Here is a 13,485-nt window from a genome sequence, read left to right as displayed (position 1 = left end):
AAAAAAATCTGGGAGTGGGAGGAGTGAGAATAACACTGGCTTTTGGTTCTGATGGAGAAATACCAATAACAAATACAGATTCAGGAGATGGTCTATAGCAGGCCTCTACTGAAAGTTAACTATTTCATTTCTCCCTAACAGCATGTAGGTAACATCAAGGAAGCTGCCAAATGGATGGATGAAGCACAGTCTTTGGATACTGCAGACAGATTTATCAATTCTAAATGTGCTAAATACATGCTGCGAGCAAATATGGTGAAGGATGCAGAGGAGATGTGCTCTAAATTCACACGGGCAAGTGTATTGCTTTGATTAAGAGGTGTTTTGCTTGCCTCTGGTGGTTTTTCACTCATAACTTTTGATCAAATACCTTTTATTGATATCCATTTTTATTATAATGCTCCTATGCCAGATGGTAAGGAATTACACAGAATCATAGAATGGTTTGTATTGGAAAGGGCCTTTTAAAGATGGAATAATCCAGTGCCACTGCCATGGGTATGGACATCTTTGGCTGTCTCAGGTTGCTCAAAGCTGCATCCATCCCAGTCTTGAACACTTGCAGGGACAGGGCATCCACAGCTTTCCGGGGCAACTACAATCCAGTGAATTGCCACATGCTCACAGTAAAGATTTTTTTCCTTGCATCCAGTTTAAAGCTGCCCTCTTTTAGTTCAAATCTTTTGCTCCTGTTGATGTTGCTACTGATCCTGGTGAAAAGTCTCTTCCTTTCCGTCTTATGAACTTCCTTCATATACTGGCAGGCTGCTGTGAGGTCTTCTCCAGGGTGAACATCAACTCTCTGTCTTTTGTCACAGGATAGGTTCCAGCCTTTTGATTTGTCATGGCCTTTCTCTGAATCTGTTTTGACTGGCCCATGACCCTCTTGTGCTGGGGGCCCCAGAGACAGATGCAGTACTCCAGGTGTCTAGACCCACTAAATACTGGAAAAAATGATTGTTTGAGGGTAGTTGTCCAGGAGTATTTTTTATTGCCATACTTCAAAATACCACTTTTGAAATGCATCTGATGGATACCTTGTTGTTTCCCCTTTGGTACCATCTGATCTAGCTGCATGGGAGTGTGTACTATACTCATTATGATTTAGTATTAACATAAATTAGTTTATACTTGAACATTTCATTCCTTTAAGCTAGTATTACGCACAAAAAAAAATTGTTAAAACAGAGTCTATCCCTAAAAGATAGGATAAGCACTTTAAATTCTGGTTTTTTTTACATTGGACAAAATTTGGATTCATAAATACCAGATTTTCATATAATTTATGGAACTAAACATGACGACTACTTTGTGGGATATCCTGGGATAAATTAGGTTCCTTTATTATTCTAAATTCTAGATGTGGTAACACTTAAAATTGGATTCAAGCTTGCTAGGTATTTCTAGGAATGATTGAAAATTTGATTACTAAAACTCATCATGTTTGTATGTCAGAAGTGTTAAAGTAAGAAACAGAATTTTATCATAGACATCTGGAAAGACAGTATATCATCCTCAGTAACAGTAAATGTTGAATGTAACTGGGTCTTTTATCTGCTATAAAGACTCTTCTGAAAACCTAATGGCTAATATTAATGATATATGGGATGTTTTCCAGTTCACTTAGTCTAGAGCATTACAACTATTACAAAGACTCAATCCTAGGATTTTTTTTCTTGTCAAAATATCATGTATAAATCTAACTTTACTTATTTAGACAAACAAGTTCTAAGAAATATGTCATTGCTCATACTGTGTGATAAAGCAGTGAATATATTGGTGGATTTTTAGACTGGTGGATGCCACTTACTTGATGAGGAAAAAACAGCTAAAATTGTTTGCTGAACTCAAGGAATATTTTTAAATAATGTTTTGTGCCCCCAAATTGTAGAAGTGAGACTGTGTGTACAAGCATGAGTTAATCTTAAAAACCTGTTGAGACATTAATCTTCAAATAATTGGGTTTTTTTTAATAATTTCAATCTATTACTTTCTATCTGGGGGAGCATAGCATATCACGAGTCACTGGGTGTTCATTTCCTGTTGTATTCCAAGTACGTTGAAGGATTGATCGTTTGCTCCTAACATCCTGAAAGCAGCCACAGTGGAAAGACGTAGCTGGAAAATTACAACAGCAAAACCTGATGATGACTCTTATTTCAGGAAGGAACTTCTGCGATGGAGAACCTTAACGAGATGCAGTGTATGTGGTTCCAGACGGAATGTGCCGCGGCTTATCAAAGGCTAGGGAAGTACGGTGACGCCTTGAAAAAATGTCATGAAGTAGAAAGGGTAAGTAGGTGCAAACACCACCCACTGCTTCCCCACTATTTCTCATAAGCAAATGAAGATATTTGTTGATGTAATCAGCACAGTTTTGTATGCTAGAAGCATATAAAACTTCTAGTATAATGACTTTTAACAACAGGTTAATACTTGATGATTTTTTGTAACAGATGTCTTCTCTAGCTATTATATGAAAGACTATTACTGAAGTGAAAAGGTTTCAGTATAAAAAACCATATCTTCTATGCAGCTATTCCTGCATTAACTTTATGCTGACTTTAGTCTTTGAATAATCACATTATAACCTTTGTTAACTGAGATTTTTCCCGACCAATAGCTTTTCTTGAACAGTCAGTATTATAAGGAATATGTCTATACCTGTTAAACATTGTCTGTAAATAATATCAATTGTAACTTTATTCACCTCTATCTAATAAAAAGAAGAGTAAGTAAAGGATGAGTAAATGAGTGTGGTTTTTTTTTTTAAGCATTTTTTTGAGATAACAGATGATCAATTTGACTTCCACACGTACTGCATGAGAAAGATGACACTCCGTGCCTATGTAGACCTTCTGAGATTAGAAGATGTGCTCAGGAAACATGCCTTCTACTTCAAGGCTGCTCGATCAGCAATTGAAATTTACTTGAAGCTCCATGATAATCCTCTTACCAATGAAAGCAAAGAGCAAGAAGTGAATTCAGGTATCTACTCTTTAATGAAGGCTCATATGTCTGACACATGTAAAAGCTTAAGCTAAGTAAGTTACGTGTTACAGAGTAAATAGAACAGAAGTTTTTCCTCTTTTCTGTTGCAATAACTGAAAAGAGATCATCGGTTACAGGCTACAGTTTGCTCTGTTCACATCCCATTACTTTGTAGAACTGGAACATGAATAAATCTAGCTATAGTTCTGGAGTACTTGGGGAGGAGTGACATTTCAGAACATTAAAATAAGATTCAGTTCAGCCATTAGATAAATATTAGCTAATGAATTATGAAGCAATTGATAGATTTTGTGGAAAAGTAGTCTGAATTACATGAATTTGATTTTGATCTCGTGTATTTAATTCATTACATTGCAATACTAGTTACTACTGCATGAAGTTTTACCACTTTTCACACAACCTAAAAAGCCAAAATACCAAAAAGGATCAAAGAATAAATGGATAAATGTGTTAGCAATATTAATACATTTAGAACATTATTTAAAACTAGTATTAAATGGACAATATACATTCTTAGGAATCCAGTGGGGTGTAGTTCGGAAATCTGAGGATTCAATGGCAGATTATTAATTTTTTTTTTTTTTAATTTTAGGATAAATAGCTGCTTCTCCTTTAGTGGAATTGCAGTTACTGTCAGCATTGCAGTGGCTGTTGACTAAAGCAGTGAAATTAATTTCTGGCTTTTTGCAAAGGGAAAAATATTTGACATGGGGTAAAAGGGAAGCTAAACTAAAAATGCCACTTAATATTGCAAATAAAATCTTACCTTTATTCTGAGGTGAATAAGTTTTTCTGTACCTGCCTATAAATAATGAAGAGGCATGTTTGAATAGCTGAACTTGCACCTTTTTTCTCTCCAACTCTAATTTGTTTCTGTATATAATATTAGTTTGTGGCAGAGGATCTATCACAGAGAATAGCAATGTATCATAAAGGTGGGTGGTGTCTAAGAAGTCACGCCTGCTGCTCATTGGGATCCAGTAGGTTTATCTGTGGGAGAAGGCAGCACTGTGTGGATGGGGTAAAAAGAACACTTGCTTCTCTGCATCAGAATAGGGATGACCCAAGCAGGGAGGTCATGCTGCCATAGCCACAAAGTCCCTTGGGAGCCCATTTTTCTGTGCCTTGCCACATTTAGTAAAAATCCTGTTCTCAGTGAACCACAGTAAACAGACTGGAAGCTGCAGTGTTATTCTGGCTAAACTGATAATTTCCATTTAGTTATCCCATGGCATTTGCATGAAATCAGTGCAGTTATCATGGCTGTATATTAGTCAGACACTAATGAAAAATAGCAAGTTTAGCATGTTTTCAGATGGAGTGTAAATCCATCTGGATTTCTAGATGGCATTAGAAGCAAGCTGAGCCTACAGTCAACATGAGAGCTTAGTATTACCATTGCTCATTTTCTAAGGTAAAACCTATGACTGATGTAACAATTTTATGTAGCTAACCTTTGAAATCACTGAGGTTTCTGTAACAGCCATGTAAGAGAAAATATGCAAGATCAAGTGTTCTTAGGCTGTAAATAGTAATCCAGCAGCAGTGTTGACTTGTGGAGTGGTGATACTCCTGGTGAGTGTTGGTAGTTATGGAAATCACTTACAAGTTTGCCATATTGAGATGGGGAGAAGCATAATGACCTGAGTTGTTTGAAAGAAACAAGATTTTTGAGTTAAATAGTTTATGCTGTCTGTTACTTTAACCTGTAGAAAATCTCTCAGCCAAAGAATTGAAGAAAATGCTCAGTAAGCAAAGAAGAGCACAGAAGAAAGCAAAACTTGAAGAAGAAAGAAGGCATGCAGAAAGAGAACGACAGCAAAAAAATCAAAAGAAAAAGAGAGATGAAGAAGAGGAGGAAACTAGTGGACCCAGGGAAGAGCTGGTTCCTGAAAAACTGGAAAGGGTTAGCATGGTCTTTCTTGTTAAACTCTCTTGATTATCATAAAAAACCTATAATAGGGGTTTGCTATCAGATTCTCCTAAAAGAATCCAGGTGTTTTTATAAAATCATTTTTGCATTCAGAGGTACTTTTTTGTAGTCCACCTCTTTTTATACTAAAGAGAAGTATTTTTCCTCAATAAATCCAAGCTCTACATTAATATTGTTACTTTCTTTAGATTTCAGAGTTTTTTTCCCAAACATTAGGTCATACTTCATTAAAATAGATACTGAACAAAAAGATGTGTTTTGCCTGAAGAAATCTGCTTTTCATACAGTGAATAGAGAGAAAAGTAACAGAAATTATTGCCATTTACAAAGTTTGAAGGCATGAGCCAGTATTTCACTATGCACAAAGAACTACCTCCATTATCACAGTAAACTTAAAGCTTGTTGTCTAAGCTGGCTGTATTTAATAGTTTCCTAAATGCTGAATTACAGCACTGAGTGCACAAGAAGTGCCAGCGTTAGCAATGCTGCTGTCTTTGTCAACATGAAATGATGAATAAACACTTTAAAAAATCTTGCTGTTTAAATAAAAATGTTATGTTGTAGTTTAATTCAGAAAGCTAGCTTCAGTTCACCTTTGACCTCTGATTATTTAAATGCTTTGAATAACAGAAACTGTTGGTGGATTTTATTTGACATTTATTTTAAGCCATAATTTTCACCTGTTCTTTTATTAAAACAGGTAGAAAATCCATTAGAAGAAGCCATTAAGTTCCTTATACCACTTAAGAATCTTATTGGAGATGATATAGAAACACACTTATTAGCATTTGAAATATACTTTAGAAAAGGTAAAGTACTGCTTAATTTTTTTTTTGCTCTACAATTTTAGTCTTTCAGTTCAGCTTGTGTTATCCAAGTGTAGTGAAAAATGATCTGGAATACTTACCTGAGTGAAGCTGAGGTGTGCATCATATCCAAAAATAATAAATAACATTTTTGTTTAGTCACCCTTAAACAAAAAAAGCCCTAAGAGCAGATTACATTGTGGTATGTACTCTTAAATACTGTGGAATGGTATTTGTGGTGTGATCTTTAATTATCAAGAGGAGACCAAAGCTAAATAGGTGGTAACATCTGTGCAGTGTTGCCAGAGTTGGAGCAGCAAAAACGTCTGTTTTATTAAGCAATTCAAATGGGAAAATAAGCTTTGTTTCTAATTCTGTATAGAAACTGATGTTTCTAGTATTTGTATTAGATTTACTAAAGAAAGCAGTAATTAATAATGAAGAGAAAATGTTCTGTATTCTTAATCTAGATTTCCTAATATTTTTTTCTCCTTCCCACAGGAAAGTTTCTGTTAATGTTACAGTCTGTCAAAAGAGCTTTTGCTATCAACAGGAATAACCCATGGCTACATGAGTGCTTGATTAAATTCTCTAAAGCTGGTATGTGTGTAGGAAATATGTAATTATAAAGATACAAGAAGTTACATTTTGCAAGAACATAATTACATATTTTTGTATTGTATACTCTTGAAATACAAACTGATACAAAGAAAAATAAAAACAAATGGGTCTTTTTCATGGCAATACCAAAGGAAACATAGGCTGTGCTCCCCATTGTACTGTGTATGTATTATACCTTCCTCCATGAATCCACCAGGTGGACCCAGCAAGTCATTTTAGCTAGATTTCCCAGAAAAGTGAGTGTTCTAAGGATCCTGGAAAACCTTAAGATTTAAGAAAATAAGTGGCAGATTCAGGAGAATGATTCTGACTGAAACAATTTGCGTGGTGAACTTGTAATAGAAAGTTTACATGACAGAGCACCCTTTATGAATGTTTCCTCTGTAAATGCACCAGCAATGTTTGTGTTGACATATTTTGATTGAGATTTGTGTTTCTGTGCATAAATTTTAAAACTGGGACTTTCGGCAGTGATGTGTGTGGTTTCAGTGTTTTCTGCAGTTGTTTAAATGGCTTTTTTTGCTTCTCTCCCCCTGCCTTCCATCTTCTAGTGTCTGACCATAGTAACCTCCCAGAAATTGTGAGCAAGGTCCTAACTCAAGAAATGCAGAAAATCTTTGTTAATAAAAACTTGGAGAGTTTTAATGAAGAATTTCTCAAACACAATGCTACCTCCATTCAGCACCAACTGTCAGGTTTGTCTTACTTTTTCATGCTCTTGAAAAGGAGATGATTTAAGTGAGGTAAATCCAGAATCTTTATCTGCAGTCTGCAAGTCCAGGTTGAATGGGGCTTAGGGCATCCTGGTCCACTGTAATGTGGCCTTGGGAATGGCAGGGCATGTGGAACTAGATGATCTTTAAGATTCCTTCAAATCCAAACCATTCTGTGAATTCATCCATAAATTCTAATGAGATGTAAATTGCATGTTTATGTGGGGGGGGAGGGTGTTGGGGGGGGCATTTCTGTCTGCTTGTACTGTTTTTTAAAATGTACTTCACTTTTTTATTAGATGAATAAGAAATTTGCTCCTGACCTTCAAAAAGTGCAGTCAAACCACTATAGATACTCAAGTTTTGAAGCACTATCATCCTTCCTGTTACAGCTTTTTTTTTTTTTAATTATTAGAAAATATAAAACAAAATCCCATTCCATTAGCAAGTGCTTTTCCCTGTTTTCTTTTCAGCTGGAATGTCTCTGTTCCTACTCATAACTTTATCATGTAGCAACAGCATCAATAAAAGTACCATGATGAACTTGTTATGCAGCCTTTGCTTTTCTGCTTCATGGTCAGCAGTGAAAATGTTGAAATCTGACACTCAGACACTGTATAGAAGAGCCACAAGTAGCTGCTGGAGCTAAGTCAAAGGAAATTGAAATTGAATGATTACAGAAAGTTTTGGAATATTGATGTGACTTGATAAGCTGGTAGAGAAAACAATGCATTTCAGCAGTTAAGAAACAAAAGTAAGTGTAGTTTTATCAGGCACTTCAAGTACTTAGTGCTAACTTCACCTGGTCTTTAAAAGTTTCCCAGGATCTGTTCAGAATAACTGGAAGAAGGTAGTTTCAGAGCATTGCTCTAAAGGAAGGTTAGGTAGAATACCACAAAATTCCATTGGCTTTTATAAGATCTGTGTTTCAGGATAGCATTTTTAGAGAAATACTTGTACCCCTTTCCTGCAAGCAGGCTCAAGATTTGGGAAGTCAAGTACAAATATCTCAGCAGTCAATTGCTCCTAATTCTTAGAGATGTGTTCTTCCCCTCTTGATACTGTTGAGCATCTCACTGGCTGCTTACAGGTCTTATTTTCTGATCCTCCAGTGTTATGGAAAACACTACAGTCACTGGGTAGGTTTTTGGTAGCTTTAGGACTTCAGCTGTGTGTCAGTCTTCTGTTTATGCTGGAACAGGTTTGAGGCACTTGACTTACCTACTGTACAATTTTTGAGTTTCTTGAACAGTTATCTTTATAATTAAAGTTTGCAGATGTGAAGATCTGAAGACCTAAACCCTGACAGCACAAACGAGTGCTTTCTCAGCTTAAAATTACTATTAAGAAGTGTAAGCAGACTTCTAACCTTTTTCCAATTTCTATACCATAGCCTCCCTAACTTTAAGCAAGGGTGACTAGGCTAATATAAGTGTTTTGACCAATAATGGCTCTGCATTGAGTCTAGCAATTTATTTCCTTAAACCTATAAAAAGCAGTAAGAACTAGGAAACTTTATTTAATTGGGAAAACTGATAACTGGGGAAATGAGTTGAGCAAAACCAAAAGACAGTCAAAACATTCAGAATGTGGAGTTTTAACTTTTCCAGTAAAATGATTAGGCTTTTTGGTTTTTGCAGTAGATTACATAGTGGAATGGGCTTGGACTTCATACTTGGGTAAAGTGCATGAATTGCCAGCACATTCATTAAGATGAGATTTTCGATTAAGGCAGCTACAAGGAGCAGAATTTTGCAGAGATGCCCAGACTGGTTTTGGTGAGCTGTTTGTGGTCTGAGAAGCTGTGTAGTTCCATGATGCAGTGTTTTCCTTTCCACCAATGTAGTCTGGTCCAGGCAAAGCACCAAACTTGTGCTGTACTTTCCTTGTACTTGAGCTGTGTCCTTAGCTCCAGGTGAGCAGCCATGGCCCTGTATTCTGCCATGTGGACTGGCCTGAACTTTTACTGGTCCAAGTTCCACAGTTGTTTAGTAACTGTTGTTCACTTAGCTCCAGTACTTCTAGAGAGAATTCAGTGTGTCTCTGAGAATTACTTGCTCCTGCATTTGTTGGATGGATTTCATTTAGCCTGCTGATTTGAAGGGCTTGTCATCAATGTACTCCGTGATTTTTTTTCTCTACTGAAGACCTGTCAGTCAAGTGAGACATGTAACTTTTGCAGGAACAGGTCTCCTGTATTATTCAATCCTTACGCTTCTAATAAATTTCAAAATGGCTTTAATTCCATTAGTTTCCAGTTACAAATCAGAGAGGAAGATATAGTTTATTAAAACTTGTAAGAAGTCTAATTCACGTTCATGTGTAAGTTTTCAGGTTCTGTGTCTGTATATGTGGTATGGCATTTAGGAAAACTAAACATTGTGGGTTTTGTCTTGTGATAAGGTGCAAAGATGATGTATTTCCTGGACAAATCAAGACAAGAAAAAGCAATTGCTGTTGCAACTAGATTGGATAAAAACATGAGAGACAAAAATGTGAAGGTAAAAGATACAGTATGTAAAGCCATCTTGTGGGATCTTGAATAGTGTATAACTTAATGCAGGATAATGTGCATGCTTCATTTACCATGATAAATGATTACTTGAAAGAACAAGGTTTCAAATTTTTCCTGTGAGTAAAAGATGCGTAAATACCAACAGAGAAACCTGTTTGCTGAGACTAGTATTGTTTAACAGTATGTGCCCTTAAAAACAAAACAGTTGTGAATTGCATTTATTAACTGATGCTTTTGTTTCTTTAGACATTAACAAAGGTTTTTGAGGCGTTGCTTGATGGCAGTTTTGGAAGCTGCCATGCTCAATGTGAAGAATATCAAGCAGCATGTCATAAACTGTTTCCTTTTACGTCTGCCTTCATGCCTGCCACAAATGAAGACAACAGCAGCATTGCATCTGTGAATCACACGGCCATTAACCATGATTTGCTGTCCAATGAAATCTGAAGTAGTGTGTGCAAGCCCCTGTGTGTGTGTATACCTACATACACACATGTATATGAAACTCTGACTCTCATTACATGCTGGCTGGATACAGATCAGGGTTACTTTTCCAGGTTGTATTTTAATATCTTTAACAGGTATCTAAAACAAAATATTTGGATAGTTAAATGGAGTATGCTATTAGGATTTTTTTTCCTCCCAATGAAAACTGCCAATATTTATGTAAACATCTTTAATCAGCATTTTTCATGTTTATACTTGTACAGGTTTAAGTCTTTTAATAATTCATCAGCCCTCCCTCACAATAATATGGATATTAAAGACTGCTTTCACTTAAGTGTTGTTACATATGCAGATATATGTGAACATATCTTGTTAATAAATTATCATTTGAGAGTTTTTGGCAGATTAAGACTGAAGTGCTGCTTGAATTGCCCTCTTTGTCTTTACTGTTCTTTAGGGTTTTTTTTTCTGGGTTGTTTTGGTTGGATTTCTTTTTTAATCTTTGGTCAGTTTGGTTTCTTTTGAAGCACAGGAACAATGAAAGCATTGGGGGGGGGTTGCATGTTTTTATCAGGTGTGTGTCTTATATGGAACCAGTGTTGACAGATACGAAGATTAGGTTTGTGTAAAAAAAACCTAAACCAACAAATATCTAAGGCTTTTTGAAAACTATTCCCTCTACCTTGTGTTCCATAGCTGTTGTTTCCTTAATTTTATAGTCAGTTTAACATTTTAAAGTTTTAATATCCTGAAGTAATTCCCTGAGAAGACAATGACTTTGAATACTGTTGTTTGTCCTTTGTTCCATCTCCCCTTTTCCTCTTCTTCCTTTTGGTTTCTCCCCCTCTGTTCACCTGTTGGCACTTATGATGAAAAAAGCTGCTCCAATTTTGCGCAGAAGGTACAGTAAAGGAGAATACAGTTTTTCTCTGCATCATAAAAACTCACTGGTGGGTGTGCTGTATTACCTCCATTAAAAGTCTTAGTTGTCTACTTAAGTATCATGGCCAATACTCCAGAATTTCTCCTGCCTAAATGCTATTGCTGTAGGTGCTGCAAGGCAAAACAGAGAAATATGTTTTACATTTTAAAACTGTTTAAGGGAGCACAAAGAGGCTGACTACAAATCATAATGAACCTTTTTCTTACTTTGTATTCTGGTGCATTAACTATTAAATATACAACACATCAAAATGGAAGTTTAAATCTAATATACCTATTTAAAACATAGCATTGCTAGACAAAATGGCTACGTATCACATGACAGCTTTACATTCTATATGAACTGCTATCAAAACGTAATTATACTGTGGCTTGTACAGAAAATTTCTGGAAACTGTAATGGAATTATTCAATCTCGGTTTGTTTTTATTTCACTGCAATGTAAATAATTTCAGTAATATTAACTAGCCCCTCAAAGGCAAATACCAGTTCATGAAGAGGGGATTTTATTAAGACAAATAAACTGTTCTAATTAAAATTCTCCTTTGTGTGTCATCTGTTTAGATTTTAAAATTGTTGAATGGAAAATTCACTGTAAAATATTGCCAACATATGTTATGCTGTAATAAATTATTTTGTACACATTTGCCTTTGGTTTGGAATTTTTACATATTTATGGACATAATTTTTTTCTATTGAGTTGCTACATTTGCTGGTTTAACTTTAACTCTGTAAGTAGTTAAGAAAAAAATTACTATTTAGCAGATTGGGATGTGTATCTATAAATAGTAATGGCTTCAGACTGCAGTCAGGTAGGTTTAGATCAGGTAACAGGGAGAAATTCTTTCCTGTGAGGGTGGTGAGACACTTGCACAGGTTGTTCGGAGAAGCTGTGGATGCCCCATCCCTGGCAGTGTTCCAGGCCAGGTTGGATGGAGTTCTGAGCAACCTGGTCTAAGAGAAGGTGTCCCTGCCTGTGATAGGGGGGTTGGAACCAGACAGTGTTTAAGGTCCCTTCCAACCCAAACCATTCTGTGATTCTGTGATAGTAATGCACTACCCTGAGAAGTGGTGATGTAGTTTTGTCTTAAGTATTCACCATGTGCCGTTTGCTGTGGAACAACTTGCTCAAAGATGTCTCAGGCAGGGAAAGGTGAACCATAATGGGATTGTTTTGTCTCAGCAGCACCTGAGAACCACTGCAGTATTGGCAGCATATGGTGAAGACATGAAGTGATACAGTGTCTTCTGTCGTTTTTTAGTGATAACACTTCTCTTGCTAGAGATTTAATTCATGTCTTCAAAAGAAGTCTGTGGCACTCTAGATAGGACTGCTTATCCAGTCCTGTGCTGTTTAGCTTGACACTTGAAGTCAGACTTGAGCAAAAACACCCAGGCTACCCCTTCAGCAGTGGATTCCTTGATAATGTAGATGAATAGTTTTGATATCTAGGCTAAGAGCAGTAGGAACTTAAAAGAATTCTGGAAATTGAGTCTTCTGTCATGCAGTGAGTGGTTTGGTTTTCTCTTAGAACTGCTGGAGGCATGCAGGCCTGCTGAGTTTTCCTCAGGGCTGTCATTGCAGGTGTGAACTTGGGTTAACAAATGCTTGGCAATCTGATCTCCTGCAAACTTCATCTTCGCTGCAGATGGGCAGGGCATGCTGTGTACCCTAACTACCTGCTAAGGTGTCCAGGCAGAAAGAAGGAAAATATGCAAATGTAGCACAAGGCTGCTGGCAGAATGCAGGACCTCGTTTATCTAAACAAGCCTGGCAGCATTAGATCGTTCAGAGACATGAGCTAAATTGAGTTTGCTGAACTGATAGAGATGTTTTATGTTTTGACTGCTCCGATTTCTGGTCGTTAATGAGTTCATCAGACAACGGCCGGAACCCAGTGCAGGGTAAGTGTGGCATCAGTGGTCTGAAGTAGGCAGGGCAGCTCCTCTTCCCTGCAGTGCAGTTGCTGCTGCTACATGGGACACTGTGCCAGCACTGTGAGCTATCATGGCTCGGGATTTATCCACACTGACTAGCAGGGTATCAAAAATGTTGCACCTCTGGTGCAGGAAGCTACCTATCTGGCTTGGCATTTCAGTCTGGATCTGGTGTGGCTGTGCCCTTCCATAGGGTCTGTGAAACCACGTAAGGAGGAGCTGAGAACAACAGGAGTAACAGCAGTGCTTCCTGGATACATGATGATGGATGTACGACTTAACACCGCTGGGATATGTGTGCAACAAGGCTTGGGCACAATTCTGACTTGACCTTAGGTTTGCTGCCTACCCCCAGCAGATGTTCTGCAGTCCTATGACTGTGTGAAGTATTCTGTGGTCTCTTGCTATATAGGTTAATTAGGCTTCATTTGCTCTTTACCAGTCTTAGCAACACCTCCAAATTTCCTCATGGTCTGGATGTTAAGCTATAGATGCCTTGATTATGATTGCTATCAATTACGGTACACTTATTTACTTACCTGTCTTCATTTCTGGATC

At 37.0% G+C, this 13,485-nt stretch overlaps 1 protein-coding gene across 5 annotated transcripts in view; it reads left to right on the top strand.

Annotated features, from left to right (window-relative positions):
- Positions 1-11,636, top strand: part of NAA16 (N-alpha-acetyltransferase 16, NatA auxiliary subunit) — a 63,338-nt gene extending 51,702 nt beyond the window's left edge. For 2 of the 5 annotated variants that reach the window (XM_054002368.1, XM_054002393.1), the window contains 9 exons: positions 142-294; positions 2,164-2,292; positions 2,775-2,988; positions 4,725-4,918; positions 5,646-5,754; positions 6,253-6,351; positions 6,924-7,067; positions 9,489-9,586; positions 9,847-11,636. In XM_054002368.1, coding sequence (XP_053858343.1) covers positions 142-294; positions 2,164-2,292; positions 2,775-2,988; positions 4,725-4,918; positions 5,646-5,754; positions 6,253-6,351; positions 6,924-7,067; positions 9,489-9,586; positions 9,847-10,047 — 1,341 coding nt within the window. In that variant the 3' untranslated portion in view covers positions 10,048-11,636. The other 3 variants (XR_008441092.1, XM_054002374.1, XM_054002385.1) reach the window with 3 other exon arrangements.
- The last annotated feature ends 1,849 nt before the right edge of the window (positions 11,637-13,485 follow it).

This window comes from Vidua macroura, chromosome 2 (assembly GCF_024509145.1).
Source record: "Vidua macroura isolate BioBank_ID:100142 chromosome 2, ASM2450914v1, whole genome shotgun sequence".
NCBI lineage: Eukaryota > Metazoa > Chordata > Aves > Passeriformes > Viduidae > Vidua > Vidua macroura.
Note: the sequence above shows the minus strand (reverse complement) of the source record. Positions and strands in the feature narration are given on the sequence as shown.